Source organism: Podarcis liolepis, assembly GCF_965112155.1.
Source record: "Podarcis liolepis genome assembly, chromosome: 1".
Lineage (NCBI taxonomy): Eukaryota > Metazoa > Chordata > Lepidosauria > Squamata > Lacertidae > Podarcis > Podarcis liolepis.
The window spans coordinates 23,932,469-23,957,653 of NC_139554.1; the positions used below are offsets into that span (position 1 = coordinate 23,932,469).

The 25,185-nt window shown below is 41.4% G+C and overlaps 1 protein-coding gene across 2 annotated transcripts in view; it reads left to right on the plus strand.

Moving 5' to 3' along the window:
- EFCAB11 (EF-hand calcium binding domain 11) overlaps positions 1-25,185 on the plus strand; it is a 67,614-nt gene that overhangs the window by 13,488 nt on the left and 28,941 nt on the right. For both annotated transcript variants that reach the window (XM_083503638.1, XM_083503637.1), the window contains exons 4-5: positions 5,868-5,969; positions 6,697-6,787. In XM_083503638.1, coding sequence (XP_083359764.1) covers positions 5,868-5,969; positions 6,697-6,787 — 193 coding nt within the window. The remainder of the gene's footprint in view (positions 1-5,867; positions 5,970-6,696; positions 6,788-25,185) is intronic.

Sequence of the window (25,185 nt, forward strand, 5' to 3'; positions counted from 1 at the left end):
TGTGCTTTGAGGGGAAAGGATGCAGTTTTGTCATGGCTGCAAATAGTCCTGGATTTTCCTGAGAAATGTCGGAATAAACGGCTGTAAATAGACAAACCTGGACTCTCTGTGTGTTTGTCTGGAAGCCAAGCTACGTGACAGTTTTACACCGCTGTGCTATCTCTGCTACGGCGTGACTGAGAGCTCGGAGCAGAGCGTGCGGCAGGAGAAGTGTGCCGGGCAGTAAAGAGCTAATTGAGGATCGCAAATCAATTAGCGGGGGTCGCGCCAGATCAATCAAATTCCACAGGTTATGGGTAACCTAAATCATCGCTTGTAAAACTGTCACGGGAGGAGGCTGCCGAAGCTTTGATCTGCAGTTTCGAGCAGAGAAGCACGGCAGGAGGCTGAGGCAAGCAGGCAAGCAAGCTGAAAGACGCTGTACTGAAGGCAAGCTGACGACGATGCTGAAGCCAGCTTGGAGTTCTGCCTGAAGTTGTGAGAGGCAGAGGAGCTGATCTGCTAGACCGGGAGCTGGAGAGCGGCTGTTTGTTTACGTGAGTACGCTGGGCCCCGGGGGAAAGATGGCAGATGGCCAGGAGGTGTTTCAAGCTCCGTTTGAACAGCTTGAAGAGCTCACCACCCAGTCGTGGGAAATCTGGGTCAGAAGGGTGAGAGCGTGGTTCATAGCCACGGAAGTTTGGGACATTTCCCAGAGGGAACCAGTGCAACTGGTGGACAGAGATGCAGGAAAGTCACAATCTGCTTCTCTGGAGGAGAAAATGCAGAGGGAGAAAGCTATGAGAGCTGAGATCTGCATGTTGAGGGCAGGTGTGCATGCTAATTTGCAACATCACCTGGAAAGCGTTGAATCTGCGTGTGAGGCTTGGCGTGTGCTGAAACGTCTGTGTGAAGACTCAGCAGAGGGCCAAGGGCAGGTGGAAGCTGAAAGCCTAGAGATGGCTGGAGCCCCTGTTCCTGATGTTTTAGCCTCAAGGAGTGCTAGTGAGCAAGTCGGGGGGGGGGCGGAAAATTCCAAAGGCAAGTTTGAAAAGTTTTCCACTGAACCTGCTGGAATGAAGCGGCAGTTCAGGGGGGGCGGATCTGGCAAGGAGTGCTTTTCCGGAAGAAGGAGGGCCAAGCCAGCTGAAAAGAGCCCCAGGCAGTGTTTTTCCACTGGAGTTCGTCGTTGCTACGTGTGTAAAGCACCGGGACATCTGCGTCGAGATTGCCCCCACCGGAGCAGAGAGGCAAGGCAGGATGTTGCCAAGGTCAAACAGCTGAACTCTCATGGGAATCAGTCGGGTTTCCATGGCAACCAGCCTGGGAGAGCAGCCAGGCGTGGGACTGAGGCTGGTGGACGTGCCAGGTGCCAAGAGGAGACGTATCAGATAACAGCTAGTCTGGCTTTGTCTGAAGACAGCTGTGGGACAGAGCTAAGTTTTGTTATTGACTCTGCAGCTAATTGCAATTTGATTCCAGAGACACCTGCTGTTGAGATGCGGACCTGCAGGACTGTTTCAAGTGGAATGACTGTTATGTTCACAGACGGAACACAAAAATCAGTCTGTGGTGTGGCTAACGTGTTTTTCTCTCCTTTACAGGAGGAGCTAGAGGTCTACGTTGTGCCGGGACTGAAGTGTTGTCTTTTATCTGTATCAGCTCTAATGAAGCAGGGATACAATGTTCGTTTTGAAAATGACACCTGTTCCATTTTCAGAGGAGGGAGACAACTGGTCAACGTGCAGAGGGAGAACAATTTCTTTGTTCTGGAGTCACCTCTGGAGGGTGGTGGGAATGCTGGAAAAGCACAGGTGCAGTGTGCTAAGGTTCCCAGTCATGTGCAAAAGTTGCACAGGTGCACAAAAGGGTGTAAAATCACACAATGTGGGAGGAGGTCCCAAGGGTGCAGGGCATGCAAAGGTGCAAAGGTACTTGGTTTCCCCGGGTTTGGGAGGGTAGCCAAAGAGCCCTTTGAGCTTGTTCACACAGATCTGTCAGGACCCATGGGGTGTGAGAGTCTGGGTGGGACCAGGTATGTGCTGTCGCTGACAGGTGACCACAGCCAGGTTGGCTGGTGTTTCTCTCTCAAATCACAGGGGGAGGTGGCGCAACTGATCCAGGATTGGGTTGCGGAGGTGGAACGAAGGTTCTCCACCAGGGTGCAAGGGTTCAAGAGCGACCGAGGGTCACAGTTTACTGGGTCTGCTCTGGAGGAGTTTTTCAAGGAAAAGGGAATACGTCACCAGGTGACGGGTGCAAAGTCTCCTCGAGGGGAGGAGAGGGAGGCAGAGGCTGATCCCGGTGATGGGGACCAGGTCCAGGATCAGGGTTCAGAACCCGGTGATGGGGACCAGGTCCAGGGTCAGGGGTCAGGGCAGGTTTGGGCATCTCCAAGGGTTGTGAAAGGAATGTCCAGGTGTGAGGCTTCATCTCCGGTAAGCGTAATGGAGAAAGCTCACGGACGGGTTGTCAAGTCAGAGGGGGAAAAGTCTGACGGAGAAGACACAACTGCTGGCCCAAGTGGGTCAGAGGGGTTTCAGGTCACGGGTGCGTGGGAAAGTGTCGCACAGTGTGATTCTGGGGGTGTTGAAGGGGTTCAACAGGTGCCTGGGAAAGATGCCGGGAAGGGGCACAAGGCAAAGGGGAAGGTGTTGAACTCAAAAGGGTCTTGTCAGAAGGTGCAGCAAGGGGGGGTGTTGGAGCTGGAACTTAACGAGTTAAGTTGTTCCCATGATGCCACACCATTCTGACGTCAGTTTTGGAAGCTTGGGAGGAGTTTGGGAGGAGTTTGCCAGTCCCACTCTGTGCTTTGAGGGGAAAGGATGCAGTTTTGTCATGGCTGCAAATAGTCCTGGATTTTCCTGAGAAATGTCGGAATAAACGGCTGTAAATAGACAAACCTGGACTCTCTGTGTGTTTGTCTGGAAGCCAAGCTACGTGACAGTTTTACACCGCTGTGCTATCTCTGCTACGGCGTGACTGAGAGCTCGGAGCAGAGCGTGCGGCAGGAGAAGTGTGCCGGGCAGTAAAGAGCTAATTGAGGATCGCAAATCAATTAGCGGGGGTCGCGCCAGATCAATCAAATTCCACAAATCCTGTGTTCTGATTTCTGTGAGCCTTCTAGATGTATTGTGAAATTACACACACATTATTTTGAATTGTCCTGCGTTTCCTATATCCCCAAATCAGTTCTGAAAGCCCCTGTGTAGATGTGACTTCAGAATTACGTGAATCCTTTAAGCTGCTAAACTGACGATGTAAGAAGAGCCCTAACTGGAGCAGACCATGGACCAATCTAGTCCAGCTCCCTGTTTACCACTCAAGCCAACCAAACACCTATGGGAAACTCGCAGGCAAGAGATGAACACAGTAGCCTAACAGTGTGTGTGTGTTCGTATGCACAAACATTTATAAACAGCCAGATGAACAAGGGAAGATACAACATAAGAAACCTAGAATGAAAGGAAATAGAGTAGAATTTCACACTTCTCATCTGCTAAGTGTGTAACCAGCACAGAAGGCCTATGTGCATAGCATTTTAAGCCCTATATTACATTCATAAGACTAAAATGCAAGCTGGTGGCCTGGAGAATTTAACTTTATCTAATGCTCCAATGAATACATATTGGGAGATGAGTGTCTGTTAAGCATGGGTCACTTCATAATGTAAGCCAGCGTGCATTAATGAAATTGGATATTCAGGCAGGCAAATGCAGTATGTTTAGACATTCCCTGCTATTAAAAATTTGCACATCATCAACAGAACCTGATAGTTGAAGACAGTGTGGTCTTAAAATCCTTGAAATAGATAACATCCCAAACCCTCTGAAACAGATTTTGGAGGGTGCATGGAAGTCTGCAGGGGTGAGGAGAGGAAAGGATAAGTCCCATTTGTGCAAGTGAATTGCACAAGAAGAATGCCACAATTGAATATTACCCATAATGTTTCCATAACTGAATTGGGAAAACAACATTCAGATAAGCAGTTCATAGGGTAGCAGATAAGGGTGGTGTTCCTACCTGTGTAAATGATATGGTGTGGGAATGAATCCTGTAGTTCTTACATTAAATATTGAGATTCTTTTTTCTTGAGCTGTAGATGTTGGAGTGGCGGATGGTGCTGTGGTCTAAACCACTGAGCCTCTTGGGCTTCCTGATCAGAAGGTCAGCGGTTTGAAAGCCCCGCAATGGGGTGAGCTCCTGTTGCTCTGTCCCAGCTCCTGCCAACCTAGCAGTTCGAAAGCACACCAGTACAAGTAGATAAATAGGCACCGCTTCAGTGGGAAGGTAAATGGCATTTCCATGTGCTCTGGTTTCCGTCATGGTGTTCCGTTGCGTCAGAAGTGGTTTAGTCATGTTGGCTATGGACAAACACCAGCTCCCTCGGCCTGAAAAGCGAGATGAGCGCCGCAACCCCAGTCGCCTTTGACTGGACTTAACCATCCAGGGGTTCCTTTACCTTTTACCTTACACAAGTGCTCCATATTATCTGAATAAATCATGACAGGAGTGAGGAGCAATAAGGTTTGGGCTTGTATGCTCCCTTTTTTAACTCTAGCATGGCTGCAAGGATGAGTTCAGAAGTCTTCACTTTTAAAAATAAATGTCTGAACCCAACAAACCTATTCATTTTATATAGAGTATTTGAAATACGTTGACTTCAAATCATGAGTTATAAAACTAGTTTCGTTTAACAAACTATAGTTAACTAACTGCCCTATGTTCCTCATAGGAAAGGTGGTGTGTAAATTTAATAAATATAAATATATAAATATAAATATATAAATATATAAATATAAATATATAAATATAAATATAAATATAAATATAGATTAACCACAGTTGCGGGGTTGGACATAATACTAAATTGTGTTTAATAAAAAATGGAAGCAAAAAATGTTGAATCTCACAGAGGGAGATGTGCATGAGTCCAAGGCTCGCTGCAACGTATCTCTCTCACAGTGACCCATGATTTATTGTGACATTTGAACTGCCCCCATTATCTATCTATGCTCATTAACTGTGTTCTTGATTTTGACAAGACCACAGCTGTACCTGTTCTCCCTGTCTAGAGGAAAAAACACGGCATAGGAGTTGAAAAGAAAATACACAATCAGATTTTTCTGTTGACTTAAAAAAATTACGAAAGAAAATAGAGAATTCTGACTTTGCATTTTAAATTGTATCATTGGCAGAATAACTTCAAATCAATTCCAAGTTGTTTAGTTCAGTGCCCGGTTTTACACATCAACAGAGCAGAACACAGAATCAGTTGTAATGGAGTATCACAGGAGGTACTAAAAAAAATAAGATCCTTTTTATTTATGTCACACATAGTTCAGTATAGCAGCTTAAAATCATAACTACTGTATACTAACAGCCACCTGTTATAGCCCACTGGTTTCTCTCTTTCTGCTTATACCCAACTGGTTTCCCACCAGGGGATTTGATTCTTATAAGCAGTAGCACTATAACCCTGTTTTAGGCTGCAATCCTATAGCTACATATATGCATGTAAGTCCCATTGAAATCAACAGAATATACTGTGTAAATATGTTTAAGCCTCATTATTTGTGCAGTAGAAGAGAAGTGAACTGCAGTAGTATAAAAACCCTATTTCAAGAATTGTTCTTTTACTTAACATATTAAGATGGCAGTCCTCCCACTTACTGGAGAGTTTGCCACATGGTACTTACTTTTGAGTAGACATGTATAGGATTGCAGGGTAAGACTGCAATCCTGTGCACACTGACTGGGGAGTAAATAGTGACACCTCCTTCTGAATAAGCATTCACTCCAAAAGTGCTATGCTGCTTGTGTTGCAAATAATTTTTGGAGGAATAATGATAAGCATTTGACATATGCCAAATTTCTTATTTTTCTAGGTGTATCGCTTGAAGAATTTCTAAATCTTATGAGTACAAAGAAGGCTGCACATTTTTACCAAAGCGAAGTAAGGCAGCTATTCACTGCTTTTGACAGGCAATGTAAGTTTTGCTTTCATTCCGCAAGTCTTATTGTTTTCCATCACTGTTATCCTCACAACAAGCCTGCGAAGCAAGTACAGTCATACCTTGGAAGCTGAGCAGAATCTGTTCTGGAAGTCCATTCGACTTCTAAAACGTTCGGAAACCAATGTGCGGCTTCTGATTGGCTGCAGGAAGCTTCTGCAGCCAATTGGAAGCCGCGGAAGCCCTGTCGGACGTTCGGCTTTCAAAAATAGTTTGCAAACCGGAACAGTCCCTTCTGGGTTTGTGGCATTCGAGAGCCAAAACGTTTGAGAACTAAGCTGTTTGAAAATCCAGGTATGACTGTATGGCAGATACTGGCGGGCCCAACATCATCCAAGAGCTTCATAACCAAGAGGTGGTTTGAGTAAGGTTATCCTCAATCTTTGTCTGATCCTTTAAAGTGCAATACCACACTAGCTATTTATGAACAAGAAGAGGTCAAGAAAATACAGGTTCTTGTATTTCCTGGTATTATTTAGTTATTAAACCCAAACACAATAACCGGGTCTGGAACTAAATTCCATCTAAATTTATGTGCACTTGAGACGTCACGTCCTTTAAAAAAATAATAAGAGGGATTCACACTCTTAGGGAGTCCTTGGTTCCAGGCTTTAAATGTGTCTTAATCCTGATTTATAGATTCACCACTCTTCTAAATATTTAAATGTCTTTCCTCGTATACTTTCTCTCCCTCTTTATCAAGGTAGAGGATATTTGTCTTTAGAAGATTTCAGAAAAGCTTTCAGTGTTGTGGCCCCAAAGCTGCCAGAGAGGACTGTAGTTGAAGCTTTCAGGTAAGACGAACAGAATAATTTGGTTGTGTTTCTAAACTGCAGACATGGCTCAGTCCAAACCACTGCAGGCCTTGTGTCTACAAGCAAAAGGATCTACTTAGGGGAAAGCAGAGCCATGTTTCCTCTTCTCTCCACACAGCACAGTCACACAGAATGGGAGACCTGCACACATCTCCTATAGCCCTGTCCTCTGTCAAAGAGCTCAGGGCAGCTAGTAATATTTGAAAACAATAAAACCAAGGAGAAAAATTACCATGTAAAGCAAATGCCGTTAATAGTAAAACAACCTCGGCAACAAATAGTAAAATCAGCAGAATCAGATTGCATAAAATGCCAAAGAGAATTAAAAGGTCAGCAAGGCTGAGCAGCTACTTAGCTGAGAATGGATACGGAGTTCCAAAGACAAGGCACCATGACTGAGAAAGCCCTACTCTGCTTCAGACGGTACAGGCATTCTGAGCACACTGCATCTTAATGGTCAGCCAGGATCATATGGTAGCATGAGAACTCTCTCCATTAGCAGCTATTCTACCTGGCTGCATCTAAGGGACAAGTGGCATTTATTTATAAAAAATATTTTTTCGACTGCCCTTCAGACAAAATCTTAGGATAGCGTACAAAAATATTTACAAATGAGATAAAATGCCATTAAAAACAATACAGTCTGATCATTAAAATGCCTGGTTTATCTTAAATGCTGAAACCACTGAATAGGTCTGTTGATACAGAAAAGTCTCCAAAGATACCTGAACATTAGGAATGACAAAGCCTGCCGAATCTCTCCTGGAAGTGCATTCCACAGTCTTGGCATTCAGTATATGCACCTTGAGTTCATTGGCAGAAAAGCAACATAGTGTGATTTAAACGAACAAATATCATGCACCCCAGAGCACCTTGCCTTCTATTCACACTGCATTGCTATCAGTGGGAGTTGCATTGGAATACACATCTCATGCAGTACTTGTGACATATGTTATTATTACTTGTTGAGAGCTCTGAATCCTAACCACTAGACCACCAGGGAAGTGACTGTTATTATTACTTGTTAATACCTTTTCTAAAAATTGCAACCACTGTTTGATGAGAATGAATATATATTTAGGAGTTTGTATAGTATTTAAAATTGCAAGCATTGATTCGAGGGTTTAAAAGGAAATTAGTCATTTTTAGGGCACATACAGTAGTATACTATATGGTGCTGCTATCCTTTACCATATACTATACAGTGGTACCTCGCAAGACGAAAAATGCGCAAGACGAAAGAGTTTTCCGTTTTTTTGAGTCGTTCCGCAAGACGAATTTCCCTATGGGCTTGCTTCGCAAGACGAAACGTCTTGCGAGTTCTTGTGAGTTTGTTTCCTTTTTCTTAAAGCCGCTAAGCCGTTAATAGCCGCTAAGCCGCCAATAGCCGCTAAGCCGCTAATAGCCGTGCTTCGCAAGACGAAAAAACCGCAAGACGAAGAGACTCGCGGAACGGATTAATTTCGTCTTGCGAGGCACCACTGTATGGGCTACTTTTACATTTGCAAAAATTGTAAGTTTTTTTTCGCTTAGAGATTATGTTAAATGTGTGTTGTCCCTTCTGTTCTCTGGATAAAAGATGTCCAAGTAATTCCATAATCCAGAAGATTTATATAAAATGAAGTAATCTTATATATTTTACATCAAACTACTCATGGTGAGACAAACAAAAATGTATTGCAAAGAGCTCCAAAAAGATCTCTCCTAACTGGTTGAATGGGTATTAAAACGGCAATGCAGTTAATTATAAGCAACTAGAAAGTGGCGCACATTTGGGGCAAACTTTGTATATATGCTTAAAGGGTGTAAATTGGCAGTGATTGCCCAGGAAAGAGATACAGTGGTACCTCAGGTTAAGTACTTAATTTGTTCCAGAGGTCCGTACTTAACCTGAAACTGTTCTTAACCTGAAGCACCACTTTAGCTAAAGGGGGCCTCCTGCTGCTGCCGGGCCGCCGGAGCACGATTTCTGTTCTCATCCTGAAGCAAAGTTCTTAACCCAAGGTAATATTTCTGGGTTAGCGGAGTCTGTAACCTGAAGTGTATGTAACCCGAGGTACCACTGTATTGTGGTCATTAGTGATTTAGCTCAATGAAAATGTCCCAGTGGCATTGCTTGGACAACACAGTAAACCAGATTGTGTCTTAGCAGCGCTACGTGAGCATGTGGGTTCTCAGAGAGGAGCTTCCAGCTCCTTTGCTCCTCTGTGGTCCTAAAGGAAACCAAGTTTTGTCTCTGATTGTCCAAACCCAGGCTCATGGTGCAGCTCTCTCTCCAGATTGCCGTAACCGATCAACAGTGCCAGATGCAGTTGGTTGGTGGCTCCGCAAAAAGCACTCCCAAATTACCCAGCATTTCAGATTAAAAAAGGATCAACCTGGAAGCCAACTAGATGAGATGAGAACCTAAGAAGTGCCTCAAAATGGCATCCATGTGAGATAGGGGCAGGGATTAGGACATAGTGCAATGCATACAATTTATTTTATTTTAACTGTCATCCATATAACAGATAAGGTAGTAAAATACATGTAGGTGATATAAGCCTGAGTTCATCATTTGAGGAACTTGTGGTTATAGTGAGTACATAATAGTACATGGACTGGCACCCCTTTTTAAAAGTAAGGTTTTATATGGCAGATTTTAGAACAGATTAAATAAAAATCATACAAAATAATCCAGCAATGTGCATCTCATGAGTCAAGTGACTTGAGAAGGGAGAAGATAAACTGTGCTCCGCTAAATGTTGCTGCTTTCTATTCCTGCTAAGCATTTCCAGTTGTTGCAAAGTTTTGACATGCAGGAAAAACTCTCAAGGGTATCATTAGTTAGAAAATATTCCCTACTAAAGTGCAGAGCACAGGCCATTAAGAGATAGTATATTACATGCCGAGCACTTAAGAATATACAACACACTTATACAAACAAATCCAATAGTTGCCTGCTGGGGTCAAGACACAGGTGGTTGTATGAGCCAGTGAGAGTGTTTATGTATGTGCTCATGCGATTTACACACACACATGCATATATATAATGAAAATAGTATTTTTATGGAACTGTACGCATTAATTTATATGTTCCTTGAAATAGCAGTGTTTATGTAGACATATTGTTTTAAATGTCTGTTTTGCTTTTGGGAGTGCAGTCCCATTATGTGTTTTACAAGCTGGTCTCTGACCATAATACAGTGGTGCCCCGCAAGACGAATGCCTCGCAAGACAAAAAACTCGCTAGACGAAAGGTTTTTTTCATTCACGATTTGCCTCGCAAGACGAATTCCCCTATGGGCTTGCTTCGCAAGACGAAACCGTCTTGCGACTTTGTTAAACCGTTTAAACCGTGCTTCGCAAGAAGAAAAATTCATTAGACGGCAAAAATTGCGGAACGAATTAATTTCGTCTTGCGGGGCACCACTGTAATAAATTATGATTATGATTATTATTATTATTATTATTTAGACATCTTTTCTTCCTGTTGATTAAAGTCTTCTAATTTGTTATAAACAGAATATTCTGAAGACACATGCCATCAAAGTTTTACCAGCTTGTACACTAAATCTTTATAATGCGGAGCACCAAAATAAACATGCATTAATAGATCAGTTGAACCATTTGGTGGTGCTAAATAGCCTTTTCTAGGCAAGTAATAAAAGACAAACTATAATACATGCATTTGATATTGTTTAATGGAAATCAGAATTGTCTTCCATCTTGCACAGTATGGTTTTTCAATGTAACTTTTCAAGATGTTCATATTAACCAATATTGTTGAAATCTGTGTAATATATTCAAATTATTATGGTCAACATACTAGAAATAATAAAAATAAAACTGTACAGTGCATCATTATTTTAAGTACAGAGTAATATATAAAACAAGATATAAAAAATGACTTTGGCTCAGGGATGCTTATATAGAAGATAACATATGAGTTAAGTAGCTCTCCCTCCCCAGTGATCATTCCGACTTGAGATAGGTAAAATCTGTTATACACATGTAACCGTTTGTCTTAGGTGACTTTGAGGTTACTGTTAAGCTCATTATTTGATCTAGTGTCTAGACTGTAGAAAATACATTATTATTATAGCAGTGAATACATATCAGTTTCCTTTTATGCTGTCTGTTATCTTAAGTCTGAAACGCACACCAGGCACTTCATGTGGGCTAAATCTGCAAAAGTGTTACGTTGAACTGATATTAATTTCCCTCCCTCTTGTTCCTGAATTCCAACAGTCAGCCAAGCCTAGCAAACAGCAGGCATACTAGGGCTGGAGCTAGACACATCAAAGAAACAATTCAGTTAAACGCGTTGTAAACTTCATATAGGGAAATCCTGTTGGCGAAAAATGGGACTCCACAGCGCCATCTGGTGTCACAGTGTGACTATAAAGCAGTTTATCTTTACGCTGCATAGTATTGGAGCTATACAAGTACTGACAGTGCTACTCTTGTCCTGCCTGGAGCCTCTTTGCCTAGGGTAGGTGCATGGCTACCTTGTCAATATTAAGTGTTCCTGGTGTTTTGCTGGCTACTTCAGCTTTCTGGGGTGGTGGACAGAAAGGGAAGGGAAAGCAATTTGTTGGTTGCTAATGTATAGAGTAACTTGATGTCTTACTAGCATGAAACAAGTGGCAGTTTTTGTTTGGTAGCATAGACTTCAACACTTTCCTTTTGTTAGCTCAGGTTTAAATTGATGTAGCAGGTCAGAAAAAATGATATGGCAATAAATCACTGTATTTCAGCAAAATGTATTGTGTTTATGCTATAATTCAAAATGGGCATCTCCTCTACAAGTTGTCATTCAGAGACCAGTTAACAGAAAGGCTTGCATATTTTGTTGTGAAGTGCTCGTTTTGTTGTGAACCCATAAAAATAATAATGGAAAGGATGAGAAGAAGCACAGGCCAAAAAGGGAGGAAAGTTTCACACCTTCTATTACCTTATCAACCTGGGAAAGGAGTCCATCTAGGACAGTAGTGGCGAACCTATGGCATGTGTGCCAGAGGCAGCACTCTCTGTGGGCACGTGCGTAGCCGCCAAAGCACGGCCATTGCTGGGTTTTGGCAAAGTGGGCGGCTGCACCCCCCATGCTGTTGCGTGTGGGAAACGCTCCATAGAGTGTGTGCCTCCTGCAGCAGCGTCAAGGGGAGTTGTATGCCTGCCAACCAGCTAGCGCGGAAGAGGGGGAGGGGAGCGGGAAAACAACAGGTGTTTGGGTGAAAGAGAGAGAGAGCATGCGCAGGAAGGGACACGTGTGCAACTTGCTCACCACACTTCCTGTTCCGGGCTGGGAGGGAGGAGCGGCGCCCCTGGTCTAGGTGGACGCCGCTCTCCGCCTCCTCGGGGCTCCTGAAAGACAGGGGCAGGAAATTCTCTGCAGCGATACTGCGTGTGATTGGTGGCTGTGACAAGGGCTGTTTTCAATTTGCTGTCGTTGCGGTGGAGACGATTGGTGTAAGCCGGTGATGCTGGTGAGCTGTTTTCTGCAATCCCGTCCCCAAAAGCTCAACAAATCTTGATAATACAACCCCCCCCCCAAAAAAAACCCCCTGAACTCTGGACAATCCCTCCCCAAGCTCTTAGTGGCTCTTAGTACAGCCCTCTAGTGAACCTTCTGGAAAAAGTGTATTTCCAAGATTTGATGGCTCATAACTACTTTTTTTGAAGTAATACCAGCCCTTTTTTTCTGTGGGGACGCAGGGGGACGCATACCCCTAAACATTTTGTGAATTTAACGGGAGAGAAAAAAATCCCTGTATTCATTTTCCCCAATTATAACTATTTCCCCCGATGGTGATTTTCTTGAGTCAAAATGAGAGTATCACTAAACATTTTTTAAAGGAAAAAAAGTACTGAATTTTACCATAAAATTATATATCAATGGAAAGGGTTACATTAAGCCTAACATATGAGGGTTTTTTCCTAAACTAAAACATCAGAATTCAGGTTAAATTGCCGTGTTGGCACTTTGTGATAAATAAGTGGGTTTTGGGTTGCAGTTTGGGCACTCAGTCTCTAAAAGGTTTGCCACCACTGATCTAGGAGAAGTAAAATTCTGGTCCTAAATCTTGGCTGCCTTTCAGCATACCGGTTATCTTCAGAAAAGAAGAGGCTAAGGAGTAAAGCCTACACAAACCGGAAGTGGAGTCCCTAATGCTGTTGGATGGAGTCTTGTATGCCTCCTTCCGGCAACTCATGCATCTGAGCTGGTGACAAACATATTGCTCTGCCTTTGTTTGGACCACATCAGCAAGACCAAGAGAGGGGTCTGTCCTATTTTCTGGGCAGCCTAGGACTGCCATACACATTGCCCAGGTTTGCACCCCGGGGAAGTCACTTTGGTGCTGCTAAGGCAGCAGTTTGACTTCACTCCCCCAGAGGTGCACCCCATTGTCTCTTGAGACTGACAGATGCCAACAACAAGTCCTGGACTGTCTTTTTCCCATTTCCTTCTCTATTGAATGTGCATGGATCCACTTTTCTAACAAGAGAATAAAGTTTCCCTATTGCTGTCAAAAAAATACCACCCACAAGCAGTCTTTAATTAAAGAAGTTATTCAAACACAAAGTTGTTAATCAGGAACATTAAAAAAAAACCCTTAGTTTTGCCAGTTCACTTCTATAAAGAGTGATGTGATGACAAAAATGTAGAAAGGAATAGGTGCTATTCTGCAAGTCTTGGTGGTATCAGTTGAGCAAAAGGAATTGTGGAAACAGGGTTCTGCAAACAGATTTCTTCTAATGAGTGTATAGAGACCTATCTGTATATTAGCTGAAATGCGTTCTCATACATTGAGATAACCCATGGATCCTATACTTTACCCCATAAGAATCCCTACGTGGCTCAGCCTTCTGCACTACACCTGATTATTATTTCTGCTTCCATGGTTCTTTGGATCAGGGTATGTGAGATGACATTAACCAGAAGCAGATAGTACATTCTATTGTGTTCTGCATTTTATGCTAGTTTACACTTGGATGAATAGGATCACACACTAGAGGCATACTAATGCCTGGCATATTTTTGTCTCCTCTGCTCCAAAATGACCTCATTGTTTCTGGCCTATAATTATTCAGTAATATGAAAATAACCTGGTTTTGTGTAGATAATCTTCAGTCAAGATCTTGTGCTCTTTATGAAATTTTGATTTAGACATGTAGTGCAGAGCAGAGTGAATATGAAACATTCATCTTCCCATGGCTAGTTGCCATGGGAACATAGTATACAGTGCAATGTCATTCCAGTTCTAGAGATGTCTGCAGTAGTTTTTCTTTGTTGCTGTCCTTTCTTAGGCCATTATGTTGCAGGCTGCATATTTAAATGTGCATGCAGCTGTATGTACATGTAGCATCATCTTTGTGGAATAGTCTCTAGTGGCTGACACATCTGCTGGCATGCTTTTCTCATAAGTCATAACTCTTATTTGGGTCTGGAATAATAATAGTAAAAAGTTCAGTTCTTCACATTTTGGTTCTTTAGAATGAGATGCAAAATGCATCTTTGTTAGCCCAAACAGACCATGTAGACATGTTATGAAAACAGGGCACTAGCTTACATTAGATAAAGATGCAGGGAAAATAATTCCATTATTTTCCCCTACAGCCTTCTATATCCCTCCCTGAAGTAGATTGTCCATCTGCTACAGCGGTATTCATTAAGAAATTACTAAAAACCGATCCCGAGATAGAAAATATTTGACAGGGTCATTGGGGGGAAATGTACCTGAGATAAGTATTTTATTTCAACATGCTAAATGTAAATTGCTTTATATTTTTATATGAAGACTGTTTTTGAATTTCAGGCCACATTTGACTGCAACAGGAGTTAATTTCCTCCTGCTTATTACTTTATTCACCCCATATTCAGCCCTCCATTAAAAAAACCCCTTGCATGCCTCATTATTCAGCTTTTGTTTACTTTCATATATTCTCTAAAGATTTTATATTCAAATAGCTCAGATTTTGTCAGTATCTTATAAAACTGTTTAGCTAATTTCAAATATAGATTTGGTTTAGTATGTTCTTTAAATATTTTCGCTTTCAGAAATCCCCAAAGTGTGCTCCTGTTCTTCTCTGTGTGACCCAAACACCCATCTCTTAAGAAGCCCACTGTGGCTCCCTCCTACTTCCTTTTGTTGTCATTGTGTGTAGCTTCTAAATTAAACTCACTTAATGGTAAGGAACCTGTGTGTGTTCCTTGACCCAGGCTTGTCCAGCTGATGACAAAAGCTAAGCTTACAGTTAAAAACGGGAAACTAATGATTTGAGTCCTACAGATGCAGATACGATGCAATATTAATTGCACTTTTATGGAAGCATGTTACATCAAAATCAGTGGGACTCTTCAACATAAGTGTGATTAGGAATGGACATTAGAATTCTTATTTTTCCACATCATTGTCCTTTTTCTCCCTTTAAGCATTTATGCAAACTGAATGTTGTTCATTTTGCAACCCTAGGATTTATGGCCTGCCTCTGCTTATAAAATCAATTATATCCTTATGCATGTATTCTTAACTTATCCAGTCATTAATTTAGTGAATTTTGCTGTAGGTTTTGGTAAACCTTTTGCTATGCTAGTATTTGTGCTTGTATAATTTTCTTACCTCTAGAAAAGATTCTATTCGTATCTTTTAAGGTTTGGATAATTGTTAATTTCAGAGTCATGAGTTTAAGCCCCACGTTGGGCAAAAGATCCCTGCATTGCAGGGGTTTGGACTAGATGACCCTCAGGGTCCCTTCGAACTCTACAGTTCTATGATTCTGGGTTCTCGATGTACATGTATATGTGTGTTAATCATTACTGGCAGTTAGAAATTATTTAGGGAGGAAAATGTGGAGAGGGCAAGTGTAGATATTGCAAAGGAAGGAACAAGAAATTGAAGGCATAGTAAATTCAATTGTGATAGCAGTTTGAAGTAGAATAGTACATATGGGAAAAAGAAAATGTTCCAAGATAACATACATCTTAATATTATGTATGTTGCTTAGCAACAAGCAATAAAAATGTGGACTAATGTGTTAAAAGTAATTCAAGGGGGGAAACCATGTATGTCTTGTAATCAGGTACTGGAAGGGGTTAAAAGCAAGAGCTGGAGAATAAAGAGTAAGTGTCCAAAAAGCTGCAGAAAAATATGAGAACAGATTCTTGTCTCTCATCATTTTACTTCAAAGTAGCTGGCACAGGGGGAGTCATTGGTTTTCAAACAGTGGCGCACCATTCACTTTTGTTTGTTTGTAACATTTTATATTCTGTCTTTCCTCCAAAGAGCTCAAAGCAGTGTTCTGACCTCCCCTTCAACAGAACAACTCTTAGACTAGGCTAAGAGATAATGACCGGTCCATGGTCACCCAGTGAGCGCCATGGTTGAATGCAGATTTAAACTCAAGATATCCTGGTATCGGTGCAGCATCCTTAATTGCTGTACTGGCTCCTTTTTACAAATCTCATATTACCGAAAAGTGCAATGGATATCAAAAATTTGATTGATGTGTGCTTCTGAAAATTCCAATACTATGTTTAGTCATAGGAACATAGGATGTTGCCTTATACTGCGTCAGACGGTTGGTCCGTCTAACTCAGTATTGCCTCCTCCAAGGTTTCAGACAAGGAGACATTTTCAGCCTTACCTGGAACTTAAAGCTGAGACCTTTCGCATGCAAGGCAGATGCTGTACCACTGAGCTACGGCCCTTCACATTACAGCATTTCCAATATATAAATTACTTACAATGTATAATAAAAATATTTTAAGCTCATTTCAAACTTTTCCTTTTTTATAATAATTTTTTACTTAATTTTCAAAAGTTAAACATGTATACATAATAGGTTTGTCTTTTCCTGACTTCCCACCCAATTTCCCATGGTGTTTTAATTTCCTCCCCTCTGCTGCACAGTGCCTTCTATTTCTTATACCAAATGCATCAATACTGTATTCTCCAATTCTTTCCACTGCTCATATTTCAAATCTTGCTTGCGAGTTCATGAAACTGTAATATTTCCTTAAATAGTCCAAAAAGGGCTTCTATTCTTCCACAAAGTGATCATCGTTAACTTCTCTTATTTTGGTTTTGGTTTCAAACATTTCCATGGTTTAAGGTAGGAAGAGATCTTTGGAGCACCATTGTAGCACTTTTCTGTAGTGAAACATCAAAATGACAACATTGTTTGGATTGTGATCTTACGGTTTTCTATTATGTTTTTATGCTGATGGCCCATGGTTAATCCAGTTACAGTAAGATAGGAAATAAAAGCGTGAGCAAAATCTTGAGTATATCTCCAAATCTGGGAGAGCTGTGTACAGCTATTAACCAAATGAAAAACAACAAAGCCAGTGGACCTGATGGGATACCTGCCGAAATCGTCAAAGTAGACGGAATTGAATTTACACAACAACTTCACGAGCTCATCGAAAAAATCTGGGAAAGAGAAGAAATCCTAGCAGACTTTAGAGATGCCAATTGTGGAAACTATCGAGGCCTCTCTCTATTAGCAGCAGCTGGCAAAATTCTTGCAAGGATCTTAGCAAACTGTCTCGTAACAATATCCGAGGTGACCCTTCCTGAATCCCAAAATGGTTTTCGGCCTTCTAGGGGAACAGTGGACATGATTTTCACCGCTCAACAGCTTCAAGAAAAATGCAGGGAGCAAAACCAACCCCTTTATATGGTGTTTATTGACCTAAGGTTTTCGACACTGTAAGTCGTAATGCCCTGTAGACTGTCCTTGTGAAAATTGGCTGCCCAGATAAATTTGTAAACATCATTTGGCTCCTCCATGATAATATGCCAGCAACAATCGCAGATAACAATGGCTCTCAAAGTGAACCATTCACAGTGGGATCAGGTGTTAAACAGGGTTGTGTTATTGCCCCAACTTTATTCATTATTTTCATTCCAATGATCCTACACTTTGTTGAAGGGAAACTCCCCACCGGAGTAGAAATCATATATCGAACAGATGGAAGGCTCTTCAGTCTGAGCAGGCTGAAAGCAAAGAGTAAGGTTACCGTAACTTCCGTCATAGAGCTTCAGTATGCTGATGACAACGTAGTGTGTGCACGCTCAGAGGATGACCTCCAAACCATCCTAAATATCTCTGCAGAAGCTTACAAAAACCTTGGCCTATCACTCAACCAAAAATCCAAAAAACCAAAGTGCTACACCAACAAGTACAAAATAACCCCTCTGCAGCGCCACAAATCCAACTCAATGGTATGTCGTTGGTTAATGTCGATCACTTCTCCTACCTAGGCAGTTATCTTTCCACAAGGGCCAATACTGATGCCGAAATGTAGCTTCGCCTGACCTCTGCGAATGTGGCATTCTCCTGACTGAAGTGCAGAGTGTTTGAGGACCGGGACATTTGCAGGGAAACCAAAATGCTTGTTTACAAAGCTATTGTACTACCAACCTTACTATATGCTTGTGAAACATGGACCACTTATAAATGCCATCTCCAACTACTCGAAAGATTCCATCTCAAAAAAAATTTACACATCACTTGGGAAGACAGGCGAACTAATATCAGTGTACTGGAAGAAGCAAAGATCACCAGTGTCGAAGCAATGATTCTTCAACATCAACTTCATTGGACTGGTCATGTTGTGCGGATGCCTGATGATCGTCTTCCAAAGCAACTACTCTATTCCAAACTTAAAAATGGACAGCGTAATGCTGGTGGTCAACAAAAGATGTTTAAAGACTGTCTCAAGGCAAATCTAAAAAAAGGTAGTATAAACACTGACAACTGGGGAACACTGGCCTGTGAGCACTCCAGTTGGAGAACAGGCTTTACCAAAGGTGTCATGGGCTTTGAAGACACTCGAATTCAGGACGCAAGGGAGAAAAGTGCTAGGAGGAAGGCACACTTGGCTAAACCACACCGTGATCAACTCCCGCCCAGAAACCTATGTCCCCACTGTGGAAGGACGTGTGGATGCAGAATTGGTTTCCACAGTCACTTACGGATTCATTGTTAAAACTGTGTTTATGGAAGACAATCTTACTCGGTTATGAGTGATCGCCAAAGAAGAAGATATTCCCTTTACGCAGAAATTTAAACATATTTGGACAAAGAATTCATTGCTTTTCTACAGACTTAAAATGTATGCTTAAGATCTCACCATTTTCTTGATTCCTTATTTTTCATATTTATTGCAATTATGCATACATGATAGTTGACTTGGCTCAGGAGAAGGCACAGCTGACCTGATTTCTGTACGTAGTGGTAGTAGACTTTGCAGGCCTCCAAGGAAGCCATTTAACTGTTATCTGTGCCTTCATTTCTCTTTTCTTAATATTGGCATGCTTGGCAATTTCACATCTGTAGTCTGGAATCCTTCTGTGCCACATCCATAGGGACCTTTTATAATAAAATCTAATGTTAATGCAACAGAGCTGTTAAAATGAGTCAACCAAGAATAATTTCCCCATTTTAACAGAAGTGAGCAATGAAGAATCTGCTATTCCAAAACATATAATTAAGCATGAAGAAAATAATGTATTGAAGCCTTTTCTGGTGTTCATTTCTTTTTCAGTTTCATTATCCAGATATTGTAAGGTGACAACTCAGTGTTGAATATAAGTCAAAACTGTGGTACAACTGGAGGCTGAGGATAGTGGATTGCTTGAGCTCAAGAGTTTGGGGCTGCTGTGAGCTACGCCAAGGTTACGAGAGCATCAACAACAGAAGTTAGGCTATCCCTGTCCAGATAGGGGCTCAGCTGGGCCACCAGCTGAAACTGATGGAAAGCTGATAATATGCCCCAAAGCTGATGATATGGCTCTTTACTTTCTTCCTTTTTTTACTGGCTATATTTATTAAACTGTAAACAGAACAAGTAACATGATGCGGTCCCAAGTCACAAGCAGAGTAAGGGAGAGACAGTGAGGAAACTGGAATTAGCAGATACGAGGAAGTAAAAGTGTGTGCTGCGGGGAGAGGAATGTTCCATTTAGCAGGCATGAGAGAACAGGTGACTTTTAAGCGGGGTTTGGGTTTTCGTTTTCATTTATGAAAGAGGAAATAGATGGATTTGTGTGGGCATTGGTGACAAAGGAATTCCAGGATAATGTGACGTGATGGAAAATGGTGTTAGAAAGAAGGAAGGGAACATGGGTTTGAATGAAAATACTGGAACCAGCAGAACAAAAATAAAATAAAAATGAAGAGTATAGAAAAGAAGAAGAGATGGGCGTAAGAGATGTAAGCAGGAGAGTTTATAGATTGATAAAATTCTGCTATCATTTTTTTTATTCTTGTAATTTAATTAAATTTCTGTTCCACCCTTTCTCCCAAAGGAGCCCAGGGTGGCAACAAAGCAGCAAAGCAAAGCAATTTTTCAGAAATAAAATAAATAGAAACATTCAAAACAGTCTGATATCTTCACAGCTAATAATTTCAAGGTTGCCCAGAACAATATTTTTCAGATACTGCCTGAACAGTCATGTTTCAAAATTCATACTGAATGAGGGAGACAGATGGACTGCACCTGTCTCACCAGAGGTGGCGTTCCATAAATGGGGAACCACTATTGAGAAAGCCTTATCATGGAAAATGATGCCCTGGGCAGGTTTTCTTCTTTTAAATTACTACTACTGCCCTTTCAGGGCAGTACTTGAGACCTTCTAATTGCAAAGCCATATTTGCTTAATATTTTGGCAGTATTGCCCACCCCAAAAGCCTAGCCAACCTTGGTATCTCAGTGGGGTCCAATAACAACAAGATTTCCCCCCTTACATTTCCTCTCTTTATCCTCTATACCATAGACGTTTTAGTATCTTCCAGACTTGTATTAGGATATATGACTTACCTTATGGCAAGTTAATTTTAGCTTTTTGCTGCCATTTCACATCTTTACAGCCACAGTCATGTGAGATCCACGGCAACTCTAATGATCTATTTCTTCTTCCTTTTAAGAAGGACTGGATTCATTTTGCTTTGCACAGCAGTTTGAAAGTTCACACAAGGAGAAATATTTCATACTATTTATTACCAGTTATGAATAGTGCCTGGATAACAGCACTTCTAGAAATTCTGCAGAATTGCCATCTAGCACCATGGCATGCTGGGAAAGGAAAATTGCCATGGCTGGCAAGCATTTTTTGCCTCTGGCAAAGTAACCCTAATGAACTACGGCATTGCCACCTAAGGTTCTATTTCAATCCCCAAAAGCGACTGTACCATATTTTTCGCTCTGTAGGCCGCACTTTTCCCCCTCCAAAAATTAAGGGGAAATGTATGTGCGTCCTATGGAGCGAATGCAAGCTCCCTGGCTTCAGCAATAGCAACACGAAGCCTCTGAAGCGCAGAAGGAGCGCTCCCTCCGTGCTCCGGAGGCTTTGCGTTGCTTTCGCTGAAGCCGCCTGAAGCCCCCGGAGCTAGCGCAGCGGGAGTTCCCACCGCACTCCGAAGGCTTGCAGATAGCCGCCTGAAGAGTGAGAGGGGTCGGTGCACACTGATCCCTCTTGCTCTCCAGGCTTCGCTTTGCTGGAGAGGCACTGCACAGTTTTCCCTCTCTGCGCAGCGCCCCTTCAGCGAAGCAGGAGGAGAAATGGAAGGGGCTCCATTTCTCCTGCCGCTTCGCTGAAGGGGCGCTGCGCAGAGAGGGGAAGATTTTTTTTTTCCTGTTCTCCCCGTCTAAAACAAGGTGCATCCTATGATGTGGTGCGTCCTATAGAGTGAAAAATATGGTAGTTCTTTGCCCCATTTATGTCCTTGCAGAGAAATACCTGTTTCTCAAGTTGATTGATGACAGTTACGTATGTTGTTTCCTTTGCCTTTTGGAACCGCTTGCCAGGATTCAGAGTGCTATAAAACGAATTCTACACACAGGGCAGGGTGGTATTCTGAGGTTTAATTCTGCAGCCCTCTTCCCGTGTTCCAAACCTCTGGAATCTGCAAATGCTGCAAAGAAAAATCCTAAAATAATAATCTCAGAATGCATGTGTGAAACAAGCGGAGAAGATGGTTGGAAGGTGTTCCACTGAAATTGTAAAGGATATATCACAAGTTTGCTGGCCTGAAGTATTCAGGATATGATGTAATGCTATTAGTTCTCTGCAAGTGATAGGACAAATAAAAGTAATGTTCTAGGACTTGCAAGTATCTAAGAAGATGACTTGAAAAGTGAACTGAACTATTCTTGGATGTGATTAAGAGATAAAATGCATGGGATTAAATGGATGAAAGGTTCAAGAAAATGTAAATGGGCTCCACTGTGGATCCCGCTTAAAGTTTTCCAGCTCTTGTATTATGTTCTCTTCTGAGTATGGACAGTCAACTAGTGTTACTGAAGGGATTGTGATGTTTTAAAAATAATAACATTTTAAACCCACTAAGACATGGACTCCAATATAGTTGGTTTTAAGCAGCTCCCTATTAGTGGATCTTTGCCAGTTTGCTGTTTCTAAACAACCCAACATTTTTTAAAAAATAGCTTGTGGGTTGTAAAAGTTGCTGATAGGGAAACTGCCTTTGATACCAACTTGTTTCTGTTGCTTTTTAGTGAGTTTTCCTTCTTGCACCAAACCTCCAAACTTCTACAAGATTCAGGGGAATTGGGGCATCGGTGTGGGGATTTACAACAGGGAGATTGTTTCTTAGGAAGGAAAATTCTTAATCTACATTTGTTTCAAAATCATTCATAAGTACATAATTACAGTAGTTCCTTCTCTTTGGAGTATTTTTTTCTGAATTTGTAAATCTCTGTTCTCTGCTTTCATATGCCTTGTTCATGTCAGAGTTTTAGCCCATGTGGCTTCAGGATTGTGTCCAATGCTGTATAAGTGGGTTTCTGCTTGTGCAGCAGAATGTCCTTTCCTCTCCCCTCCCCAAAATAAAACCGCTCCGGATGGTCCCCCAATACTCAGGAAGATTTTGAATACACACAGGGGGCTGTAGGCAGCAGGAGAGTAAGGGGAATTTCTGTTGTACACATGGAAGCGTGTTGCTCGGACGGCACTGCAGCATGGGATACAACCCTCAGTTCTTTTTAATCAAGTAGCAACTTATCCATCAACAATTTTATTTCAATTAATGCTGCATGAATGAAATGTCCATTGTGTGCAATCATACCACTTTATTACCAAGTTGTTAAAGTAACAGCCCTTAGGCATTTTGCTCGGAACTTGAGAAGTTAATGGGCTTAAAGAAGGTTGCAGAATATGAGATAGAAACAGTTACGTTCTTGAGTAGTATGGAAAGCTGGAGCAATAAGAGAAAAGTCTTCATTCGGTGCTTTTGTCTGCAAGGTACGATAATAACCTTGAGCTCAAAATTTATTTATAGTATTAATAGAAAGAAATGTCTTGGGGACAATACTGTGAATAACTTTGCAGACGCACCATTCAGAGAGCGAGAGAACATTAAATTGATATCCAGGTCTACTCATTTCCTCACAAAAGATTTTTTTATTTTATGGAAGAAATATTAAGTGCATTGTTTTGTGGGATGGGGTAGAAGGAAACAAAATCTGTAGACTTGGTGAATGTTCAGTGAGAGCTCCACTACCCTATATAATATTACGTTCAGGTGGTGCAAGCCACCTTCTTCCTTTCGCCCACCTTCTATGTCTTGTCTCCTGCTCTAGACAATCCCACAAAAGCATTTATAACCCAGTGCTTTGTCCCAGTCCCGTTGGGGCTTTGCCCACATATAAATGCACATAGAATTGAATGTGGGTGAAAGGAAGAGAAGCCCACTGGGGAACACATACACACTTGTGTTCCTTAGCAGATACGGCTTTCTTTGCAATGAATTTGATTTATCATGCACCTACCACCTCTGTGTCAGGACCAGCCCAGAATTTCATGAAACCTGCTCAGAAGACTGCCCCATATTGCCAGCCCTTGCATATGTGGTTCTTTTCATGTGGTGTATCTGCCGTTTACCTAAAGTGCCATGGCATGGGAACTTGAGAAGTGGCAGTCATACCAATCCTTTAACGGAAATGTTGAGTCAAAACCAGCTTTTCCCAATCTCATGCCCCCAGATGTTTTGGAGTTCAGCTCCCATCATTGGCTGTGCTTGCTGGTAGTTCAAAACTTCTGGAAGGGTACCACATTGGTCTAAACTCGTAGCGTATTTGGTGACTGGAGGTTTGTTTCCACTCATTTTCTCCCATGTTTCAGAAGTTGTTATTGGAAATAATTTGAGACAGGAATCGGCCTTGCAAACTTATGCTGCAGTTCTCAGCCTAAAGTCATAGCATTCTGTTGATTCTGTTTTCTTCATATGGGACCACTCCCAAGTTCAGACTGATACATTTAACCTTTTACTAGTGTGGCACTCTAGAACTTCAGTTAAATTATAATTAAATTTACACTCCAGTTCTTTAACTGAGGAGGGCATCCTCTGTTAATTTTATTTCAATTCTACAGTATTAATGTTTTTAAATGATTGCTCCCCCCCCAATTTTTAGCTGTTTCCATTTTAGTTGTAAGATGCCCCGAGTCCCTGTCAGGGAAAAGGGTGAGATATAGATAAGTATAAAGAAATAAAAATTGTTTGATAGCACTCTTGAATAAGTGTGTGAGTAACATATTGCAGTAAGAATCCTCAACAAAAACAAAAAAGCACTTTATTTTTTAAGTATCCACACATTTTCATTCTAAAGAATGCAGTCTCTGCATAGGAAATATTACTTCCTGGGCTGTCTTCTTTTATTTATCTTTGCATTTTGCTTTTATCATTGTCGACAGATTTGCTTAAAGTACTTTAGTCTGAAATGGAATATGGGTATGGTCTTGGAGTTTAAAATATTTTCAATCATTGGGGAAAATATAATTCTAAAAAGAGAATTTATAAATAATGGGATAATAAAATCTTGAGATAGAAAAGTTATATTAGGTCAAGTAGTCAATTTCCCTTTGCCACATGAAGATAGTTTGCTTTCTATTAGGTATGTTGTTCACATTGATGTATGCCAAGCAGAGCTCTACTTTTTCTCCTGGGATATCATTCTGTGGGAATGTAAGATATTATTGAGGAGTTGGGGAGAAAATCAAGGTCAACTTCAAGCTATTCCGGAGCCTAGCAAGTTCTTTTAGTAAAGGTAATATTCAACATCAGCATGTTTCTATCTAATGTTTAAATATGGAACTATGCCATGGCAACCTAAAACAGCAAAATGATTGGACATTATAATGGGAGAAGAAATTTATAAAGAAAAGCTACTGGCAAGCTATATACAGACCCCAGCATTTATGATTATTGTCAATACAGAACACAAGAGTACCATTTTGTAAATCTGAGTAGTCTTCAGAATTGGAAAAAATGATAAAATTAGGATGGAAAGAGAAAGGAAAGAGATGCTTTTAGGTTTTCCTACGTGGTCTGTGTCCACCCTCTTGAAAACTCTAATAATAATAATAATAATA